Source organism: Rhineura floridana, chromosome 16, assembly GCF_030035675.1.
Source record: "Rhineura floridana isolate rRhiFlo1 chromosome 16, rRhiFlo1.hap2, whole genome shotgun sequence".
NCBI classification, from domain to species: Eukaryota; Metazoa; Chordata; class Lepidosauria; order Squamata; family Rhineuridae; genus Rhineura; species Rhineura floridana.
This window is the reverse complement of record NC_084495.1, coordinates 18,591,289-18,615,941: the sequence shown is the minus strand read 5'-3', so window position 1 is coordinate 18,615,941 and position 24,653 is coordinate 18,591,289. Positions and strand designations below refer to the sequence as shown.

At 43.5% G+C, this 24,653-nt stretch overlaps 1 protein-coding gene across 4 annotated transcripts in view; it reads right to left on the bottom strand.

Moving 5' to 3' along the window:
• DACH2 (dachshund family transcription factor 2) overlaps positions 1 to 24,653 on the bottom strand; it is a 406,794-nt gene that overhangs the window by 47,198 nt on the left and 334,943 nt on the right. For 2 of the 4 annotated variants that reach the window (XM_061598827.1, XM_061598829.1), the window contains one exon: positions 15,514 to 15,594. The exons of the other annotated variants lie outside the window; for them this stretch is intronic. In XM_061598827.1, the coding sequence (XP_061454811.1) occupies positions 15,514 to 15,594 (81 nt within the window). The remainder of the gene's footprint in view (positions 1 to 15,513; positions 15,595 to 24,653) is intronic. 4 annotated transcript variants of the gene reach the window in all.

The following is a 24,653-nucleotide window of genomic DNA, read 5'->3' as shown; positions in this document are numbered from 1 at the left end:
TCATTTGCCTCCAAACTCAGAAACCCTCTTCAAATCATAGCTTCCAGTTCAGGTTTACAAACAAATTGTGGCTTTGCGGTAATCAGTTTTCCTGATTCAGATGTAAACATCATCATCATTGCCACACTTTAAGAAGGATGCAGACAAATTGGGACAGGTTCAGAAAAGGGCAACAAGGATGATCAGGGGACTGGAAACAAAGCCCTATGAGGAGAGACTGAAAGAACTGGGCATGTTTAGCCTGGAGAAGAGAAGACTGAGGGGAGATATGATAGCACTCTTCAAGTACACGAAAGGTTGTCACATAGAGGAGGGCCGGGATCTCTTCTCGATCGTCCCAGAGTGCAGGACACAGAATAATGGACTCAAGTTGCAGGAAGCCAGATTTCGACTGAACATCAGCAAAAACATCCTAACTGTTACAGTCATACGACAATGGAACCAATGACCCTAGGGAGGTGGTGGGCTCTCCAACAGTAGAGGCATTCAAGAGGCAGCTGGACAGCCATCTCTTCAGTATGCTTTAAGTTGGATTCCTGCATTGAGCAGGGAGCTGGACTCAATGGCTTTACAGGCCCCTTCCTGCTCTACTATTCTATTATTCGATCATCATCATCATCATTTTAATTGTATGCTGCCTTTCCACACAAACGGTGCTCAAAGCGGCTTACAACAAAGTGAACAGCAACTACAACAACTTCATAACAACAAAAATAACAAAACGGTAACATAACAGCAACTATCACTGCAAACAAAAAAAAATCTCTTTTCAATACTATAAATACAACAACGTTACATTTCTTAGCAGGCAACATTACACTTCCTGGCAATATAGCAGAAATAAAAAGGGAATTTGACAGTTTCAACTTTGCTCCTAGAAACGCCCCTCCCATGATGTTACTCACAATCCCATTCCTGCAGCAACTTCCTCTAAGGCTTCCAAAGGCAGGGGGTAGAGAGGTAGCTGGCAACATTCTGGTGTTGCTGACCATAAAAACAGACTAAAGTTATTGCAAATCAGGAGGTAAAGGAGTTAACTGAAGCATGTAGAAGGAGGCAACACACAAGCACAAGGTATAGTTGTGACGGCTAAAACACCTGAATTGGGCCGTTGTTTTCTAGTGTGAGCAGAGCCCATGTCCTCAGGTCTGAAAACAGGGGGTTGGATCCAGACAGATGTACTTAGAGCTGACCCATTGCAATCAAAGGGACTTAAGTGAGTCAGTAGGTTCAGCTAAGCCCCCTTGATTTCAGAGGATCTACTCAACAGTGGGGGCAGGGAAAACAGGAAGAAGCTACCTTCTGACCTGGGTGAGAACAGAGCCAAACTTTGTTGAACTTATAAAACCTGCCATTAAGAGAGATGAGGCTAAAGCATGGTCAATGACAGACCAGATGCTGGGTTGGACAGAAAGGTGAAACGCTTCTAGCTATTCGGCGTATGATCTGCTGGAGCTCCTTTTTTATAATCCGGGGCAGACAGGAAAGAGACAGTCTGAGATACTCCTGCTATTCCAGTCATGGAAGGGACCTTAGAGGCCATCCAGTCCAACCCCACACTACTTTTACCATGATTTTTATTTATTGCATTTGCATCCTGCCTTTCCTCCAAGGAGCTCATGGAGACCTGAGCCTCCCTAGTCCTAGTCTGACACATGAAGCACTATACCAAACTGGCTCTAATGTATTGCCACCATTCTCTGGTTGTGATGCCCAGAGTTTAACATAGCGCACAATGCTCCAATGAATCAGGCAAGCCAAAACATTATGTGTGAAGTAAAAAAAAACACACTACAAACCCCTTAGCCTCTGAGATCTGATTGTTCCCAGTGATGGCATTTAATAGCCTGCTAGTTAGAAGCTCTGCTGTGCGCTTTGTATTGATTAATGAAGGCTTAGCAAAAGACAAAGGGCTTGCAGTGCTCCAAGATAATTCAACTTTATTTATGACATCAAAGATGTTCCTTGGGTTTGCGTGTGTATTACGGGATGTGCCGGTCAGCCGTGTGCAAATTAGCTGCCTTCCATTCTGTCTGTGAAATGATATCAATACCAGCTTTCTTTCTTGATGTGTTCACTAGAAACTTGAAAGACAACCTTGAATCTCTTTATTTATATCCTTCTGTGCCCCCACCACTAAGCCTTCCGTCCTTGTGACACCATTCTAAGAGCTGAAAGCAAACATACGCCATTAAAAATGGTCTGAGCTACAGTATGCATTTAGCGCTGGTTAGAGGAAATAATTGCAGCTGGGGAAATGCTAGCCAGTCAATTAACCCCTAAATCACATCTCGAGCAGCACAGTAAATAAAGGGTAAGGGTTCAAGCCTCAATTAGGGTGACTGCTTCCCACCTACCCCACTCCTTTAATGATGTAGCCGTGTGGTCAATTAAATTCCTTAACGCTGGATTAATTGCTAGCGGAAAAACGGGCAGCTTCTCATTTAAAGGTTAGTTATAGAGTGTCTTAGCTGGACCTATTAGGTTTATTGTCAACCAGTTTTGAAGCATCATCCAATTGTCCCTTGCTGGGGGCGGGTGGCGGCAGGGGAAGCGTGGATGACTTGTCAGTGTCTCTGAACTATTATTGGCGGCCTATTCCCGAGTGTGCTCATATCAACACTTCTGCTGGTCCTTCTCTTAAGCTGCAATCCTATACCTACTTATCTGTGAGTAAGCCTCCTTGAATTCAGTGGGACTTACATCTAAAGAAATATGTATAGGATTGTGCTGTTAGGGTCAGTTCATGTGTGCTATACAAACGGCTTGATTTCTCATTTCATCATCATCATGATTTATGCTTATGATGTAACACTTTTGCACTCAAGCAGCTCACACAGTGCCAATAAAATAACAAAACCATTAAAATCAGATGAAAATAGCAATAAAGAAAAACAAAATGTGCATCCACCCATATCTTCAAAAGGAAAAAGTCCTACCCATCCCACTTAAAGGATGAGCACAACAAAGGCCACTGATTATCCAGCACTTAATGGCTTATCCTTGAATGTGTGAACAGACTCCACTGAAAAACAGTGGGTTATATACAATGCTAGTCCTACTCAAGTGTTGAGTCATTTAAAATAATGAGCATGACTAATTTAGGCCCTTTAATATCAATGGGTCTACTCTGAGTATATCCTAATTTGGATACAATGCCTTGTGTTCAAGGAGTTCTGGAAGTTCTTGTGGTGTTTGTTCAACTTACCACTTGAAGGGTACTAGGGATGCTTCCAAAAAATATATTCATCCAATTTTCTCTCCAGATTTTGGAGTTTCAATTTGGTTTTGTTTCCAAATAGGAACCAATGTAGTAGAACATCACTACTGTTTCATTTTTGACAAAGTCTGAATTTTGTACACAGGATGGCTTTCAAAGGCGATTTGACAAACTGATGGAGGATCGATGGCTACTAGTCATGATTAGTAACTGGTATAAATACTAGCCTTTTAAGTAGATATTTTTAACCCAGTCTGCATCTGCATTGGAATTGTTTTTAAGATATATTCAGGATATCTAAGACAGATTAGAAATGTGAGTGATTAAGCGGTATATAAATATATTAAATAAAACACGGCTTATTTTAAAACATGTTTTGTTTTAAATATGTTTTTATTGTTTTATCACTCGTTTGCAGTCCTGGGCTCCTTTGGGGAGAAAGTTTTGTTGTTGTTATGTGCCTTCAAGTCGACTATGACTTATGGCAACCCTATGAATCAGTGACCTCCAAGAGCATCTGTCATGAACCACCCTGTTCAGATCTTGTAAGTTCAGGTCTGTGGCTTCCTTTATAGAACCAATCCATCTCTTGTTTGGCCTTCCTCTTTTTCTACTCCCTTCTGTTTTCCCCATGATTTCTAATGAATCATGTCTTCTCATGATGTGTCCAAAGAATGATAACCTCAGTTTCATCATTTTTGCTTCTAGTGATAGTTCTGGTTTAATTTGTTCTAACACCCAATTATTTGTCTTTTTCACAGTCCATGGTATCCACAAAGTCCTCCTCCAACACCACATTTCAAATGAGTTGATTTTTTTCTTATCTGCTTTTTTCACTGTCCAACTTTCATATCCATACATAGAGATCGGAAATACCATGGTCTGAATGATCCTGACTTTAGTGTTCAGTGATACATCTTTGCATCTGAGGACCTTTTCTAGTTCTCTCATAGCAACCCTCCCCAGTCCTAGCCTTCTTCTGATTTCTTGACTATTGTCTCCATTTTGGTTAATGACTGTACCAAGGTATTGATAATCCTTGACAAGTTCAATGTTCTCATTGTCAACTTTAAAGTTACATAAATCTTCTGTTGTCATCATTTTAGTCTTTTTGATGTTCAGCTGTAGTCCTGCTTTTGTGCTTTCCTCTTTAACTTTAACTGGGGAGAAAGGGCGGGATATAAATTTTAGTAACAACAACAATGTCTATACCCTACCTCCAGGATCAGAGACAATATACCTCTGAATGCCAGTTGCTGAAGACCATGAACAGGAGAGCACCGTTGCACTCAGGTCCTGCTTGAGCACTTCCCATACGCATCTGGCTAGCCACTGTGGGAAACAGGATCTTGGACTAGATAGGCTTTTGGTTTGGTCCAGTAGGGCTTTTCTTATGTTCTTATCATAGCTTGGAAAAGTTACTTTTTTGAACTACAACTCCCATCGGCCCAATCCAGTGGCCATGCTGGCTGGGGCTGATGGGAGTTGTAGTTTTAAAAAATAACTTTTCCAAGCTCTGGGTCTTATCTACAGGTGATTTTTGCTTCCTTCGATTATTTTGTGACTACTACCCATGCCCTTATTTCCAATGTACACATGGACTTTGGAAAAAAAAATGCTAAAAAGCAAGCTATGTTGTGATTGCATATACAGTTATATCCAGCTTCTTTCTGTGTGATTTTTCCACAGTGCAGCAGCACTTGTCTGGTGCTGCATCCGTAAAACACCAGTGGCATACCTACACTTTGGAACTCCCTTCTTATTGACATCAGGCAGGCGCCTTCCCTGTGTGCTTTTCTGCACCTGCTTCAAACATTTTTGTTTAGGCAAGCCTATCCAGAGATGTAGATGCTGATGTGTGTTAATCTCTTTTTGGCTTACAACTGATTTTAATTGTCTTTTAGATATTTTTAATTAGTTGTTTTCAATTGTTTTGATAATTTTAATATTTCTTGTTACCTGTCCAAGGTTTTGTTACAATCAAGCGGTATATACATTTTGTTAAATAAATAAATAAATATTAGGATTAAAATAAAACAACACACACACACACACACACACACAGAGTCTTTATGCAGTCAAGTGTAGAATCACACCTGGTAGTGAAGCAGTTAGGGAATTACTGGAGTTGATAATCTTACAGGGACTCCCCCCTCTTTAAATGGTAATGCTTAGTGCTTTACTTGAAAATATGCTAAGCCGGCCAGTGAAGATTGGTGGCTTTGATGTCAGTGGGGCAGTTTTAGTCCAAACTTCCAAGAAGCTGTCCAAGGTGCTGAACCTATTTTGGGAATAGGTTTCAGCACCCTGGACAGCTTCTTGAAAGTTTGGACTAAAACCTGAGCTGGATTCACTGCCCCACTGACATCAGAGCCACCAATCTCCACTGGAGCCAGACATTCTGTTTGCTGAGTGCAGCCCTGGACGTCTGCCCCAAGGATCTGCCCTGATGGCACCACTGACACCCAGCCCCCACTTGCACCATACATTTAAAGCACTATGATACCACATTAAGCAGTCATGGCTTCTTCCAAAGAATCCTGGGGACTGTAGTTTGTTAAGGGTGCTGAAAATGGTTAGGAAACCCCTGTTCCCCTCACAGAATTACAACCCCCAAAATGCTTTATTTATTTTTATATTTATCGCATTTATATACTGCCTCATAGCCAAAGCTCTCTGGGCAGTTTACAACAATTAAGAACATTAAAAACAAGTACACAAATTTAAACCATACCAAATTAAAACCCATAAAAACCGCTAGGCAAGTTAAAACACATGCTATTCAAATGCCGTTAAAATGCCTGGGAGAAGAGGAAAGTCTTGACCTGGCACTGAAATGATAATAGTGTTGGCGCCAGGCACACCTCATCAGGGAGATCATTCCATAATTTGGGGGCCACCACTGAGAAGGCCCTCTTCCTTGTTGCCAGACTCCCAGCTTCCCTTCGAGTAGGCACTCGGAGGAGGACCTTTGATACTGAGCATAGTGTACGGCTGGGTTTGTGTCGGGAGAGGCATTCCATCAGGTATTGTGGTCCCAAGCCATGTAAGGCTTTATAGGTTAAAACCAGCACCTTGAATCGGGCTCAGAAACATATAGGCAGCCAATGCAAGCGGGCCAGAATCGCTTTTATTTGTTCGAACCATTTGGTCCCTGTTACCAATCTGGCTGCTGCATTTTGCACAAGCTGCAGTTTCCAAACCATCTTCAAAGGCAGCCCCACATAGCACATTGCAGTAATCTAAGTTGGAGGTTACCAGAGCATGGACAACTGAAGCCAGGTTATCCCTGTCCAGATAGGGGCGTGGCAGGGCCACCAACCGGAGTTGGTAGAAGGCACTCGGTGCCACTGAGACTACCTGAGCCTCAAGTGACAGAGATGGTTCTAGGAGAACCCGCAAGCAACGAACCTGCTCCTTCAGGGGGAGTGCAACCCCATCCAGGACAGGTTGGACATCTACTATCCGGTCAGAAGAACCAACCACTAACAGCATCTCAGTCTTGTCTGGATTGAGCCTCAGTTTGATTGAGCTTTGACAATTAATCCCTCTTCCCAGGCAACTCTGGAAACTGCAGCTCTGTGAGGGAATAGGGGGTTTCCTAACAACTCCCAGTATCCTTAACTACAGTTCCCACAATTCTTTGGGGGAAGCCATGACTGTTAAAAGTGTCATGACAGTGATTTAAATGTATGGTGGGGATGTCGCCTTAGATGGGTAATGGTCAAAGTTTTATCAATAGACACATGTTTATAACACAGATGGTGGTGGTGGGATAAAAATGAGCAGAGCAACTGAAAGCTGTGGCAATTCTTCTCAATTCCAGAACAAATGTTGGAAATTCTCCTGGTTAAACCAGAATTCAGGAGAAGCAAATTTCAAGGCAGAGTGAGGTACAGGAACAGTAAACGAAAGGTGTGGGACAGATCTGCTCATCCCTAACTTGCATTACTTCATTTACTTAGCCCTCATGTCATGTGCTCCCAGTGTTGCACTTGTGCATGCAGGAAGGAGGGGAAGAGATAGTCCCTGTGAATGTTTAGATTTACATCTCACCCTTTAGGACAGGGGTGGTGAATCTGTGATGCTCCAGATGTTGTTTGGCTTTCAAGGCCTGGTTAAAAATACAGAGGGATGGGGTTTGCCTAATCTCATGTGGTACTGAACTCTACATCTTTGGGGCCAGCACTGAGAAGACACTGTTCTACGTGCTCACTAGCACACAGTGTTCTTACATTTTGTCTTGCACAGCATACTACAGGATCAGATCGTAAACCGCAGCTCCACGTATTTGATAACTTTTTGATAAATGTAGGAGTGTTGGAACAGACTTCTGAGTGCTCCATCAGAAACTCAGATCTCTTTTTAAAAAGTATTTTAAAAAAATCTCAGCTTATAGTTTTAAAGGCTAACTCCATCAGCATTTTTCTGTTTCCACCACATATTTGTGGGAACAGTAACTTAGTTTGTCTTTCCATCTGCTTGCTCCCTAGATTTGAGCCATTTCTGAAGCACTTTCTTGCCACTCTTTTTTGGGGGGAGAATAAAGTCTGCAATCGCCTCATGGGAAAAAAGACATATGTTGATATACTAGACTGACTGTTGGGGGACTGATTCTTCTTGGACAGCATTCTGTTGAGTAGGAGCTGTAATCATATAAAACAAATGCACTGAATAAATGGGGGGGGAGTCAGTGAAGTTCCTGAGTCAAACCACTGATCTTCTCTTATCTTCTAACTCATTAATTTTCACCCCTTGCTCAAAAATGAAAACAGTCCATCTGAAAGATTGTCTATTCTTACTTTCTCTGCATCCCTTGGAAACTATTTCCAAAGTTTCTGAAAGCAACGATAACAGATGCTGGAGCAGTTGAAAGTGTCAGAAACTGCCATGCCATGCAAAATAAAACTTCAAAATAAAAAGCGGGGGGGGGGGAGAGAGAGAGAGAGATTTAAACTGTGAAGGAGATTTGTGTGTCCCAATGTTGGGAATATTTAAGGGCTCCTCCTTTGAGTCATATTGGATCCTTCCCTCCGCAGCCCAGGGAGAAAGCATGCCAAGCAAACACACAGGCTTGTCAGTTTCACCCTAGCAAGGCAAGACACAGGCCCATCAATTTACTGATAGCAAAGCAAAGACACAGGCTGATCAGTTTCATCTTAAAGCAAAGGCACAGGCTAGTCAGTTTCATCTTAAAGCAAAGGCACAGGCTAGTCAGTTTCATCTTAAAGCAAAGGCACTGGCTTGAACGTTTATCCACAGCAAAGCAAAGTTTCTCAGTTTCACCTTTAAAAAAGCCTTCCTTAAAAGAAGCTTTGTTCCTAGGCAATTAGTTAACTGAGGTATTACTGTAATTGAGTTGTGCCAATGTATGAACCAGCTCTTGATAATAGACTGCTGAACAGGTGAACCACCTCCATTCAAAAGCCCTGCTTCTGGATTGCTCTTCCTTACATAGGGAGGAAGCTGCCTTATACTGAGTCAGACCATTGGTCCATCCAGCTCAGTATTGTCTACACTAACTGGAAGCAGCTCTCCAGGGTTTCAGGCTGGATTCTCTCCCAGCCCTACCTGGAGATGCCAGGGATTCTGCATGCAAGGCAGATGCTCTACCACTGAGCTACAGCCCTTCACCAAATCCAGTCTGGACTCTCCAGACAAACTGAAAGGGACATGGTCCTTTCCCATTATTTTCTGAATTATGAATTAACTCAGAAAAATAAGATAGCAGTGGGAATCTATTGGCCTCACAGTAAGGAGAAACTCTTTCAGAGCCAGCCTGGCATCTGTTCTATACAATTGCCTAGCATCCTCTTCAGGGATTAAGTGCTACAGAACTCATGTCCCCAGAAATTGTGCTCTGTTCCCTCTTTGATTTCTTTTACACACGTCCTAAAGCCTTTTCCAGTCGGCTTTTTGTTAAGCCAAGCTGGGGTAGCTGGTAGGCATGGGGGAGAAATTTGATTCAGATCTCATTGAAAGGCGAACCTACCACATTTGAGCTTCTCCAAATTTTGCAATGCAGTTCTCCAGCCAAGGAATGTGTACAAAAATGCATATACTAGGTAAAATGTGCCTTAAAATGGAAATATTCACAAAAACAGCATACAAAAATGCATAATATTTATGAAAAATGTGTATATTAGGCAAAATTACATACAAAGATGTGTACATCAGGGGAAATTGGGACTAAAATGCTGATGAACTTACATGAGGACTTTTTTTTAAATCACAAACTGATATGGAAAACTGAAGGTAACACTAAGAAATATGAGAAACTCTGAGAAACTGAAATTGACAGATTCGCCAATCCTTAGTGCAGTGAAGGCTGTGGCCTTTATATGGTTTTATCATTTGCAGCAGCTTGTTTTTGATTAATGAGTTAGATACTGTATTGATGTTAACTGTGTTGCTACTACTACTACTAAATTTATATCCTGCCCTTCCTCCCAGTAGGAGCCCTGGGCAGCATTGTTGTTTTATTGTTTTGCTGTAAAACCTTTGTTTACTGTAAGCCACTTTGGGAGGGTCTGAAACGCTGCACAGTAATGGCTTAAATCAATTAAATGCATGCAAGGAAGCAGCAGGGACAAGCTCCGCCACCTGTCACTGCTCTTATCTCCTTGGAAGGCAGCGGGGAGCGTTTTGTATTTATGGAGGCTTCCTTGTGCATTTTAAGAGCCCTGATTTTCCAACCTGAAACCCTGAGAAATCAGGGTTCCAAAATGCGTGGGAAGCCTTCCTGGATTGAAAAGCCCCTCAGCTGCTGAAGTGCGCCTTCCATGAGTTGAAAGGTGACAGAGATGGTGACGAGCTGGTGGTGGTGGTGACTAGGGATGGGGGAGAAATTCAATTTGGTTTGCATTTAAAGCTGAATTTATCAAATTCACACTTTCTGTATATAATATGAGAACCGAAGCACAGCCACCCTTCAAAATCTGCACTTATCAAATTTTGTGATGTGGTTCTCCAACCAATGTTTATAAAATGCATACATTAGAGGAAAATGTACATAAAAATGAATACATTAGTGAAAATAATAGAATGCATTATATTGGGAGAAACTGGTTGCAAAAATGTGTACATTAATCAAAACTGCATCCAAAAATGCATTTAGTAGGAGAACTTTGCACTAAAATGCTGAAGAACTTTCATGAGAACTTTTTTTTATATAAAAAATCATAAATTGCTATAGGAGAAGTGAAAAACCAAAATGGACACATCTTTCCATCCCTTGTGGTGACACTAGCATGCTTGTCCATGCATATTTAATTAATACTTAAACATATTGTTTGTAGACCGGCTAAACAAAACTAAATCTTCAATCTTACAACAAAACACTGGAAGAAGTCTAAAGTCTTTTAAAGACCATCCAGCGTCACCACCTTTGATCAGAAATGACTGCACAGTGTTTCAAAACCTTCCGTGAATTTGGTTACATCAAAAAGAGAGAATTTAATATGATCTGATACCGTGGCCCAGTTGCAAAGGAGGCTTCTTCCCCACTCCTTCTCATCTCTACATTCTATTGTTTTTATACCCTTTCAATGATATTTCTTTCTTTTTTTTTGAACAGATTACAATATTATCCCATATTAATGATGATGTGGGATACAGACACTGTGGGATGTACAAAGAAGGGGCCTGGTAAGAACATAAGAAGAACTGTGCTAGATCAGGCCAGTGGTCCATCTAGTCCAGCATCCTGTTCTCACTGTGACCAGCCAGATGACCTAATGGGAAACCCACAAGCAAGACCTGATGGCAAAAGTACTCTCCCATTCTGCAGCTTTTGGCAACTGGTTTTCAGAAGCATTCTGCCTCTGACTATGGTGGCAGAGCGCAGACATCATGGCTAGTAGCCACTGATAGCCCTATCCTCCATGAATTTGTCTAGTCTTCTTTTAAAGCCATCCAAGTTGGTGGCTATCACTGCCTCCTGTGGGAGCGAATTCCATAGTTTAATGATACGTTGCGTGATGCAGGAATGAGTTAACAGTTTGTTAATATTTGTCCTGCTGTTCACATGAAATATTCTGGGAATAGTTGTTGAAATCAACTGTCTACACTGGTCTGGTTCAGTATAAGGCAGCTTCCAGTGTTCTTTCCTCTTTATCCTCACCTTTCTCAGGTTAGGCTGAGAGACAGTAATTGCCCCAAGGTCACCAAGTGGGGATTTCAAACAAGGTCATCATAAGCACTGTCCCACACTGGCTCTCACTACAGCATAAACTTTGTACAACTAAAAACCAGCCCCAATACAAGTGGCCCTATGAGACTTCCAAAATATACACGTGAACCCCTCTTCCCCATAGTGAAATAATTACAGTCATTGGATGGGCCTGGGCAATCAGCAACTGACAATGGTTCTCTGCAAGTGGAGAGTAGGGCAGCAAAATTCAAAGTCTGGGAGCATTTTTTTAAAACAACAACAACCCTTAAATAAGTTTGTTCTTGAGAAGCCCAGGAACTTCCAAAGAGCTGTTATTTCCTGTCAAATATACAGTTGAATCTGATAACACTTAAATGATCCCACTAATACCTGAACCGAAGAATATCAACACAATATTTAAAAGGGCAAGATGGTTGGGAGGGCCATGGCACTGCCAGGCAACATGAAGCCTAATTTCCCTGAATTGTGAGTGGAGCTGGCAGTGATCCGAGCCCCCTTATATTTTCCCACTCCTACTCATTTTCAAGTTTGGTGTGCAGGTCACATCAGTTCTGCTAACAAGGTATCATGAATTGTAATAGATGCAACCCAATACAATGCCTGGAGATTTAATTCATGCCTTGCCTATCCATTTCAAGCAAGGATCGACTTTGCACACCTGATTTCTTTTGTAGTTCACCTTGCTGGAAGAGTTTGCTAATTGCTACTGTGGGACATTAAATTTCAGTGCAGCAACTTATCTTGCCATCTCAGATCTCTATAGCTAAAACTTAGGGTTGCTTGAGGAATCTGATCTTTGTGAACTGCACTGCACCGCCCAGACGAACGTGCAGAATAGTTATCCGCCAGGCTTCATAGTTCTCAAGTGCTCTGATGCAATTCTCAGCTCAAAATACATCTGGAAGTGCATCTTTTGAGGGAAAACACATTTTCAAATAGATATTTAAATGTAGATTTTCATGCAGAGTAAAAAAAATGAAATTCACAGATTAATGCAAAAATGAGATGGGCCAGAATTTTGAACAAATACAAGAAGCAATGTGAACTAATTCACCCATCCCTAGCTGAACAAAATTGCCACACATTCAGAATGTTGCAGAAGGTCAGAATGTGTTCTAACTTTCCAGTGCATGGAGGCTCCCTAGTACTGCAAGGGAGGATTAAACCCAAGGGTGCCAATAAGATTTGGGGGGGCCCAATGCACTGTATGTGACTTGGGGCCTCACCTCATTCACAAAAGAGGACACAAATCTTTTGCATACATCTTGTGCCATCTGCCAATTTATATCCCCTTTTGTGGGTTGGGTGGAGTCCCCAAAATCCAGGGCCACACATATGATGTCTGACAGTCAGAATGCCAATAGGTAACATTTTCGCACTGATGCATTTCCATACTAGAAAAGGTTCAACCTGTTGAATTCCTGCCTGCCACACAGCTATTAAAGGCACAAAAGCCCCCAGTGCTGAGAGGAGACCCCTATTCCCCTCACAGAGCTACCATTTCCCAAGTTACCTAGGAAGAGGGACTGATAGTTAAACCACTCTGGGAACTGAAGTTCAATGAAGGGAATAGGGGGGTTACTAACAACTCTCAGCATTCTTAACAAACACTTCCATGACTGTTGAAGTTGTATAATACTGCTTTAAATGTATAGTGAAGATGGGGCTTTAGTCCGCTATACTAAAATCCTGGATTTCTCAGAAAAAAATTGGGTCAGCAATCACTTCTTGATGGAAAAAGATGGGGGTGGAGAGAGAGAAAGGACAGCTTCAAAGTGACACAAGAAATCCCTTCAAAATGTACCAGGCAGCCCTTCTCCATTGTCTGAATCTAGAGAAAAATTAAAGTGGCCCACACCAAGGAAGTGACTTAAAAATGACCCAGGAAACCTCCATTATCTGGAGAAGGGACTTCCTGGGCTCTTTTGAAGCCATTTTGGGGACTTCCCTGATGCATGTGTGTGACTCTACATTTCCCTACAGCATCCATCAATCATAGCCTGCTGGCTCTAGGCCCATACAGGCATACCCCCCTCTCGGTGGTCCTGATTATTGCAGTGTCCTACAGGGAGCCTGGACTCCATCCCCTGCATACTAAGGAACAAGATCACAGTGTCAGCATTTTAGTCCTTCTTAATACGAAGATCTACCAAGAGTTAACAGCTGTACTTGGATTTTGCACAGGTAACATGTTGCCCTGCTAATTGTTACAGAATGCCAAACTTCCTGAGTTACATTTAAGATGTAGGCAGACAACTCTCTCGCCTCCCCCCCCCCATGTACATGCTTTCAATAATTTGCTCAGTAACTGAAAAAACCCAAGTTACAGCAAAGCTGGCATTTTATGGCCCGCAGAGCTATAAATCATTTTAAAAATCATGATGATATTACTCAAACCAGATGTGAAAACATATGTTTGCCATGCTTGTGCGCAAATTGCTGACTTGTCATACTTAATAAATGTTGATACTTTTGAGTTAACTACATACCACCTTAATAATAACTATGAAAACCTTCACAGGAGTAGATAGCATTATTATTTTTTGTCTCGGGAAAGACAAACAGGCAGGGTATGAAAAATGAGGGTTGTGTTTAGTATAAACATACAAATATGGCGGGTAATATACAAAATGCAAGTAGTAAAAGTATCTGGTTAAACGACAAGCCACAGGGCAGATATGACTGCAGACCAGGCACCCCTGAACTGGCATTTCCTATTTAATGTCTAGCTGCTTGGTGTAAATTTGGTGAAGTGTGAATCAATATTTTATCATTTTGCCATATGATTTGCACCATTTTTATGCATAAGCTGACTCCAAAATTGGGTGTTCCAAAAAACCCTCTCTGAACTGCATTCAGGAATGTGTCAGCCAACATGCTGAGTCACAATGAGCGCACAAGAACTTTAGCCAATCATATTTTTGACATACTGTATTATACATGTATTTATTTATGAAAATATGTTGACCTTGCTTTTCCATTCATACGGATCCTTATAGCGACTAACAAACAATCTTAAGAAATGTAAAAGTTGCAAACCACCCCATCCCCCAGTTATTGCAGCTAATGCACCAATCAGCAAAATTGAAGGAGCAAAACCAGGACCAAATCCTGATCAGGTGACCCAATAGGGCCAACCCTACCAATAGGCAGAAAACTCAGGTGACAAATGCTGTGGATGGGGGGGGGGTTCTGAGCTACATTACAGGGGAAGGCTCATAGCTCAGCAGTACAGCATCTGCTGTGCATGTAGAGGGTCCCTGGTTCCATTCATGACACCTTCAGGCAAAGCTGGAAATGCCCCGTTTGAAACCCCAGAGAGCTTCTACCAGTCAGCATAGACAATGTTGAGCTAGATGGACCAACAGTGAGTTATAAGGCACCTTCCTATGTTCCTATGCACTCCATGCTGAACCCATCTGTTGGAAGACAGAGTGCAATGTGGCGTATGCTTCATGCTCCTCATTAGCCTGCTGACCTCAGGTGGAAGACATTGTCCTGTTGCCAGTATGGAAGTAAGAGTCAACTGCCAGCCCAGTCAGCTTCTGCATGTGAAATATGGAGGGAGCATCTTGTCCTTCACCTTGGACAATAAAAATGTCTTGGGCCAGTCCTGGGACCCAAAGAATGTGTTACTGCTCAGGCTAAAAGCATACTGACACAAAAGCATCTTGATCTGGCCTCTGACGGCAAGAAGGGAAGGGCCTGCTGTTGATCTATAAAGCCCAATGTGGCCAAAGACCCTAATACCTCGAGGGTATCACCAGACTGTGATTGTTATCACTCTCTGAAGGAGGTGCAGAGGGTGGCATCATGAGAAAGGGCCTTTTTGGCAGTCCATATAAGCAGGCCTTGCAACCCAAAGCCGGTGTGCCAAAGCAGGTTTCTCCCATGGCTAGAAGGCAGAGTATTGGGGGAGGGGGCTTTGCAGCAAATGCACACATAAACTCAATCCAAAGCCAACCACAGATTACACACTCAACTACCGATATCATTCTTCCACGGACATGAAGAGTGCTGTGAACGCTACGACAGACTCTCTTATTTGGAAACATGTGAAGACAGCAGTGAGTCCAGTCTGTGATCCATTGGGCAAATCAAAAACAAGGCAGGAAGTTACCTTTTTCCTTTAGGAGTTTTTTTGGGTTGGGCCCAGACTCTTGATCCACAGGTTCACCTTCTCTAGTGTTTGACAACATACCTAAAAGAAAGTGAGCACAGGAAAGAGAGAGAAAGAAAGGAGAGGGACAGAGTGCGTGTCATTGAACTGCAAATTTCCCCAAATTACAATCTTCTCCTCAATGTACAATAGGGAAGAGCAATTACTATATTCTTGGGCACCTCTCATTCTCCTTCAGATGTTGGTTCAGGGGCTGGAAATGCATTTTGCCAGATACCCTGCACCAAGGGTCAGGTTTTGATTTACAGTGATGGAGCCAAAAGTCCTGCACATAGCTGGGCATTGTATAGAAAGTCCAATGAGACTTTTGGAAAGACATTCAGAAAGGTGCCCTTTTAACTCAGTGTCCTCTTTCCACTGGTGGCCCTTGATTGTGCTACATTTGATTTATCACAGCCAGATAAATCAGAATAGTTGACTCTATGGACACTGCCATGGGTTCACAGATATTCTTAAGGCTTAATTGCACCATGGCTTTTCCCCTGGGACAAGTGATCAGTGGTTGAGTTACCACATGACTACAGTGAGGGATTGTGTGGACTGAAGCAAACCTTAGCAGGATGGATAGAGACTGTGGGGCAGACAATGCTTCCTCGTCTTCCTACTTCAGATATTCCTTGAGTGGTTTCACAAAAACATGTGATGATGTTCTACTGATCTCCATTATGTATGTTCAAAGGCTAATGATTTTCTGCTCTTTGAAATACCACATTCACTATTTTCTAGTGTGAGGGAAGTTGCATTTCTAAGTAGAGAGCTTGAGTCAGGGATGAGGAAATCATGGCCCTCCAGATACTGCTGGACTTCAGCTCCCTTCAGCCCCAGCCGGCATGGCCAACAGTCAAGGATGATGGGAAGCTGTAGGACAAAAACATCTGGGAGGCCAAAGGTATTCCATTCCTGTACTGTGCCCCAAATTGGCAACTGGTGACAAGTAATGGAGTTCTTTATGGGCCATAAAAAAGCACACCCACCAAATCATTCAAATGTTCAACAGCTTCATTTCTGGGAATTCTCTCTCTCTCTCTCTCTCTCTCTCTCTCTCTCTCTCTCTCTCTCTCTCTCTCTTAAAAGTACACTTCTCATGTTTTATCCCTCTTTGGAGGGATACATAAGCCGGCCGGCTGAGGTGGCCTGGGATACCTAGTGCCTGCAGGAGGAAGAGACCATCACCACCAAGGGAAGGAGAGGCTGCTGCCGCCGCTGCTGTGCTGTTGTGGGACCACCACCTCCACTGCCCTTCCCTGTAGGACTTCTGCCTGGCAGGACCAGGCCCCAGGTACCCAGCCAGCTAGGACTGATTTTTACCACCTGTCCCTCTTTGGAGGGATACATAAGCCGGCTGGCTGAGGTGGCCTGGGAGACCCAGTGCCTGCAGGAGGAAGAGACCATCGCCACCAAGGGAAGGAGAGGCTGCTGCCGCCGCTGCCGCTGCTGTGCTGCTTTCTATGCATGTTGTATGGTTTTGAACAGGATGTGTGGGTGTCTGTATGAGTGTATGTTGTGAGCGAGTGTGTATTTTTATTTTTTTTATTTTTATTTTATTATGTGCCTGGGCGGGAGGATAGGGTATTGAGAGGGAGGACCAGAGGGGGCCCCGGTTAGCGTAGTGACGGGTAATGGGAGGTATGGTGTTGTGAGGAGGACATGCCAGTCTAGGGGAACTCGGCCCAGACAACTGGTGGCTGTGCCATGTTCCGGTCCTCCCCACAGCCGCAGGATTGCTGGTAGTTCTATCAGCCAACTCTCGGATCTCCAGTTGCTGCTTCTTAATGCCAGATCGGTAAACAATAAAACCTCCCTCATCCATGATTTAATTGTGGATGAGGCGGCCGATCTGGCGTTTATTACCGAGACCTGGGAGAGCAATCTGGGAGGCATTAATCTCTCCCAGCGGTGCCCACCTGGGTACTCGGTTCAGCATCTGGGTAGATCCGAGGGTCAGGGAGGGGGAATCGCTGTGGTCTATAGAAGTTCCATCCCTCTTGTTAGGCACCCTATCCAGGTGGCTAATGGTCTGGAGTGTCTTCACATTGCGTTGGGTCAGCGAGACAGACTGGGAATACTGTTGGTGTACCGTCCACCCTGGTGCCCAACAGCCTCCCTAACTGAGCTGACGGAGGTGGTCGCGGGTTTAATGTTGCGATCCCCCAAATTTCTGGTATTGGGGGATCTCAACATTCATGCCGAGACCACTTTGTCTGGGGCGGCACAGGACTTCATGGCCTCCATGACAGCCATGGGGCTGTCTCAATTTGTTACTGGCCCTACGCATATTTCGGGGCACACTCTAGACTTGATTTTTGCCACTGGATTAGGGGATGGTGATCTGGGAGTGAGGGATTTTACATCTATTCCTTTGTCATGGACAGATCATTGCCTATTGAGGTGTAGACTCACAATGTTTTCTCCCCTCTGCAAGGGTGGAGGACCAATTAAGATGGTCCGTCCCCGGAGACTAATGAATCCTGAGGGTTTTCAGAAGGCTCTGGGGAGTTTTCCGGCTGATAAAACTGACGCTCCTGTCGAAACCCTGGTCAATCTGTGGAATACGGAAATGACCCGGGCAGTTGACACGATCGCCCCGGTGCGCCCTCTCCTGTGCAGAGCTCAATTGGCTCTGTGGTTTACCCCGGAGCTAAGAGTGATGAAGCAAGAAAGGAGACGGCTTGAGTGCAAATGGAGATGAACTCCCGACGGCTGTAATCTTGCACTTGTGAAGGTCTCTACCAAGCTCTATGTGAAGGCGGTGAGGGCAGCAAAGAAGCAGTACTTTGCTGCCTCCATTCAGTCATCTTCTAACCGCCCAGTGGAACTTTATAAAGTTGTTCGGGGACTTCTACACTCTGGTTCTCAGAACGCAATAATACCATCAACAGCCTGCTGTAATGAGTTTGCGAGACACTTCCAAGATAAGATTACGAACATCCGCCGGGACCTTGACTCCAATATTGTAACGGTTGAACCTAATGAGGTGTCCGGAGCACAGTCTTGTCCTGATTTATTGGATGAATTCCAGTTGGTACAGCTCAAGGATGTGGACAAGGTGCTTGGACAGGTGCGGGCGACCACTTCCGCTCTGGATCCTTGCCCCTCGTGGCTAATAAAAGCTAGCAGGAATGGAACAGCCGGATGGGCCAAGGAGGTGATTAATGCCTCTTTACGAGAGGGAGTGGTACCACTCTGCCTGAAACAGGCAGTGGTGAGACCGCTCCTAAAAAAACCCTCCTTAGACCCTGAAAACCTTGACAACTATAGACCGGTGGCAAATGTTCCATTCCTGGGCAAGGTTTTAGAGCGTGTGGTCGCTCGCCAGCTCCAGGCTCTCTTGGATGAAACTGATTATCTGCATCCATTTCAATCGGACTTTCGGCCGGGGTTTGGTACAGAAACGGCCTTGGTCGCCCTGTATGATGACCTCTGTTGGGAGAAAGACAGAGGGAGTGTAACTCTGTTGGTTCTCCTTGATCTCTCAGCGGCTTTTGATACCATCGACCATGGTATCCTTCTGGGGCGACTTGCGGATTTAGGAGTTGGAGGCTCTGCTTGGCAGTGGCTGTGCTCCTACCTCGAGAATCGTCTCCAGAAGTTGGTGCTTGGGGAGCATTACTCGAGTCCCTGGGTACTCCAATATGGGGTCCCGCAGGGTTCAGTTTTGTCCCCCATGCTCTTTAATATCTATATGAAGCCGCTGGGTGAGGTCATTAGGAGATTTGGAGTGTGTTTCCAGCAATATGCTGATGATACGCAGCTCTACTTCTCCTTTTCATCTTCTTCAGGTGAGGTGGTTAATGTACTAAACCGCTGCCTGGCCACGATAATGGACTGGATGAGAGCTAATAAACTGAGACTCAATCCTGACAAGACTGAGATGCTGTTGGTGGGGGGGCTCTCTGCCCAGATGGGTGATGTCCGACCTGCCCTAGATGGGGTTACACTCCCCCTAAAGGAGCAGGTCCGTAGTTTGGGGGTCTTATTAGATCCGCTCCTGTCACTGGAGGCTCAAGTAGCCTCGGTGGCACGGAATGCGTTCTACCAGCTTCGGCTGGTAGCCCAACTACGACCCTATCTGGACAGGGAGAACTTCGCCACAGTTATCCATGCTCTAGTAACCTCTAGATTGGACTACTGTAATGCACTCTACGTGAGGTTACCTTTGAAGACGGTTCGGAAACTTCAGCTGGTGCAGAATGCTGCGACCAGAGTTCTTACTTGGACTAAAAAATCTGATCATATAACACCTGTCCTGGCCCAGCTGCACTGGCTACCAATATGTTTCCGGGCCAGATTTAAAGTGTTGGTTCTTACCTATAAAGCCCTTAATGGCATCGGACCGCAATACCTGGCGGAACGCCTCTCCCGCTATGTACCTACCCGGTCACTGCGCTCGACGTCGAAGGCCCTTCTCTGGGTTCCAACGCATAGGGAGGCCCGGAGAGCAATAACTAGAGCTAGGGCCTTCTCAGTGGTGGCCCCCGAATTATGGAACGCCCTCCCTGACGAGATACGCCTGGCGCCTTCTTTGTTATCTTTTCGGCGCCAGGTAAAGACCTACCTCTTTGCCCAGGCCTTTTTAATTTAATTTTTATTTATTTTAATTTTAATCTTTTGTCTTAATTTTGTTTTTAAAAATGTTTTCTATTGCATTATACTCATACCCACATGTATTTTAATCTGTTTTTACCCTGTTGTACACCGCCCTGAGAGCTTGTTGCTATAGGGCGGTCTAAAAATGTAATAAAATAAATAAAAATAAATAAATTTTGCACCATGTTTGAACACATTCACAAGTTTAAAAAAATCCACATTTGACCTTGCATTATTTGCACATGCATTCTGTATGAGCAGCTCTCAAGCGGTCAACATGTTAGAGGGCACGTGGGGTTCGGAGCCCAGGCTGCCCCAACACACAAACCCTATGTGGGCATTCCCTCCATCCGTAGGCTAACATATGAAGCGTTAAGTGGGGCTATGCCTCCTGGCTGCTTCTCCAGCATCTGTGCGCCCAACCGGTGACAGCCCCAATATCCCTGTGCCCCACAGGCTCCATTACTCTGACCTGCACCTGATAAATGAAGGTCTGAAGGGGGGAGCCACCTATACTCCCACTGGCTCCTTCTCCACACCATTGGGACCCCCAGTTCACATGGAGAACAACTGGATCTGCTTTCTGACCTCTGCAAAAAGTGTGAAGGTTAGAAGTGAAGAGCCAGATGGGCATACATACCAAAGATGGAGCCATGAGGTTTAGCCCCATTTCACATTGTGTGAATGTATGGGTATATCCAAACTAAATGAAAATTTTTGGGAGAAAACTACCAGTCCTTGCAGAAAGAGCAAACATGCCTGTCAGCACAATACAAAGAAAACCATAAAAGACAGGGGGAAAACTGCTAGTGAGTTGAGACATGAGTGATTTCCTCTGAAATGTTCAGATTAACCAATTAACAAGAGTGATTCATTGAAATAATTTTGGATGAAAAATGCTTTTAATAGATCAGACGATTTAAGGAATTGGTAATTATCTGTAATTCTTCTCACTTAATAGAGAGGGTATAGACAGCTAGATGGTTAACAACGCAAACTGATGAATGACAGTTCAAAGACAATAATCTGTGCCGTTGAGAGGTTTTTTTTAAAAAAAATGTAGCGCCTATGAAATCACATAGATGAGATAGCTGTATGATACTTGGATTTTTTTATTTTCTTTGTTGATTCAAAATTACACTCCTCCTACTTAACAGATTATAGAACTATTAAAAAAACCCATCCTAAATTGTGTTGTTGTTGTTATTCATTACAGGACTTTGATTAATGTCTGATGTCAGAGAGCAAACATTTTTTTTAAAAAAAATTAAACCATTTCCAGGCAATCAGACTGGGACTCAAGAGACATCATCAGACAGAAACGTTAGTACTGCCTTATACTGAGTCAGACCATTGGTCCGTCTAGCTCAGTTGAAGATGCCAGAGATTGAATCTGGGGCCTTCTGCATGCAAAGCAGATCCTCTACCACTGAGCAACGGCCCTTGCATAGCTCCATTAACCTTAATGGACTTAAGCAAGGCAGGGCAGCCTGAGCCTTAAAAAGAAGCTTCATAAATATGGCCTAGTTCAGACGTTATCAGGCCAAAGCTGAAAGCTGTGGAGTGGAAGAACATGATCCAGGCTTTCTTCTACTGCAGACACTAATATCATGAGTGCTATATGTACAGCAGGGCTGGTGGGAGATACAGTCCAACAACATCTGAAAAGCCATATGTTCCTCATCCCTGATTCATCGGAAGCTGCCTTCTATCAAGTCAGTCCAGTTGTCCATCTAATGGAGTATGGTCTATCGTATCATCCACTTGACCTATGGTCTATCATGGTCTATGGTCTACCATATCATCTACTTGACCTATAAAGCCTTATGTGGCTCAGGACTCCAATACTTCAAGGACTGCCTCTCCCCGTATGAACTAACCCAGACTCTGAAATCATCATCAGAAATCCTTCTTTGTGCGCCTGCTCCATAGGAGGTTTTGAGGATGGCAACACGAGAGGGTCTTTTCAGTGATGTCCCCCCCTCCTGTTTTGGAAAGCTTTCTCCAGGGAGGCACGCCTAGCACCATCTTTATCCATCTTTAGGTGCCAGACAAAGACCTTCCTCTGCACCCATGCCTTTGGCCTCTGGTGACCTTTTTTAGTGGGATGGGAGTTGTATACCTGCCTTTTATTTGTATTGATCATGTTTGTTTTAATTTGGTTTTTAATTGTCACAGGCTTTTTTAGGTTTATGGATTAAGTTGTTTTTAATTAGCTATATGAGTTGCTTGTGGTCACCTGGTGAAAAAAGCAACCCAGTAATAATACTCTGACAGGCAGTAGCTCTCCCAGGGTTTCAGGCAGAGATCTTTTCCAACATTTGCTACCTGATCCTTTTTTAACTGGCAGTGCCAGGGATTGGATTTGGGACTTTTTGCATGCAAACTATGTGCTCTACCACTGGGCTATGGCTTCTCATCTTCCAAAAAGACTCAATGTGTGTGTTCTTTCCCCTTTTTTCTTCAGGGGAAAGTATCAGGTAAAATGTAGGCCATCGCGTTTACATGGACAGCTTGTCACAGGCTATGCTGTGTGTATGCATGGTGGAGTGTGGCACACTCTTGCTTCTTCATCTCACAAGCTGATGCACTTGCCCAATAACAGGCTATCTCAGTCCTTTAGTCATGTTGTCAATGACAAACAGCTATGATTATATGTTTAACAAACACACTCTCAGCTGCCCTAGTGTATCATACAATTCCATTAGGCACAACTTCAGGTTGTGAAGATTTCACAGTCCACAATGAGCCTCACAGGACATATCAATGCTTCAAATATACAGTATATTGGTTTCATACCAGTTTAAATGCCAACACTTTTCCCTGAGAATCCTGGAAATTGTAGTTTGGTGAAGGGACAGTTCTCTTTTATACATCTCTAGCCCCCTTCCCAAGGGAAAACTCTGCAGGGTTCTCTGAGCAAAAATAATGCCACTATAAGTCTAGAGTTATAGATATGCCCTCTGAGGCCTCCCATCTACAGTGCAGAAGGATGAATGACTATTGTTGGTAGAAGACCTGGATTATCTGAATTGTAGTGGTGGTGACAGGATGCACTGGATTTCTGATACTCTTAAAATAAAATCCAGAATGCCTTATAATCAGGTCCAGCCCAAGACATTTGTCTGCCTGAGGCGAAGGACAAGATAGCACCCCAATTTCATATACAGAACCTGATTGGACTGGCAAATGAATCTCATTTGGACACTGATAGTGTGGCAATGCTTTCCTCAGGGGAAAATGCTAGCTTACGGGACATAGGGCAGGCTGTCCGTTGATACCTTACTGCCTCTCCCTGCCCTCCCTAGCATCTGCTGCCTGAGATTACTGCCTCATGCTGCCCGATGGCAGGGCCGGCTCTGCATATAACTGAACGAAGATAAAATAATTGTTTAGGATCAAGGGTACAACTTGCCCTTAAAATTCCAGCTTACATACATTCAAAATGATTGTTAAAATCATGAACCTTTTCAAATTTCAGTGCTGCAGTTCAGCTTTGAGAGGTACCTTAGAAAAACCTCTGCCACCCTAGTCAGAGGCAGCATGCTTCTGAAAACCAGTTGCCGGAAGCCTCAGGAGGGGAGAGTGTTCTTGCACTCAGGTCCTGCTTGCGGGCTTCCCCCAGGCACCTGGTTGGCCACTGTGAGAACAGGATGCTGGACTAAATGGGCCACTGGCCTGATCCAGCAGGCTCTTCTTATGTTCTTATGTTCTTAACCTAGGGTTGTATCCAGTGCAAGTATCTACACAAAGTAGACCCACTGAAATTAAAAGTCATTCCTAACTTAGGTCCATTAATTTCAATAGGTTCTCTCTGAAAAGAACTTAGTTAGATACTTACATTTTATTTGCTGATGAATTTAAAAACATGCTAAATGACACATTTGCTAAAAGTCACTACTTTAGCTTTCCAATTTTGTTATGAGAATTCCAAAGTTTAGTAATACAGCAGAAGCTCACTATAACATGGCTCGCTGTACCATGGATTCGGATATCCCGCAGGCATGATGTCCCCAGGTACAATATCGCAGTTTTTATTGTAACATGGAACCCCTATAACACGTGCATCCTTTGTCTCCTGACCCCCATGTTACAACGAGGTTCTACTGTATTCATAATCAGGAATGCTGGGGGGGGGAATAAAATATTATTCAACAACAAAATCAAATAATTTGTTATTGTTTTATTACTGCTGTTGTATTTTATTATGAAATTGTTTTTGTAATTGTTGTTTGCTTTTGTTGTAAGCTACTTTGAGGACAATTTCTTTCTTTCTTTGTAAGTCTCTTTGAGTTCCATTTTGGAAAAAAGTGACTAATAAATATCATTAATAATAATAATAATAATAATAATAAATATTTTTAGATTTGCAAGCAAATCTAAAAGCTAGGAGAATTTGCTTCAGAAGGTTTACCCTCAACAAATTTAATCTGTTTCCTACATTTTTCAGGGCTGAACCCAACCATATCATATTCTATAATGAAGTAATAGAA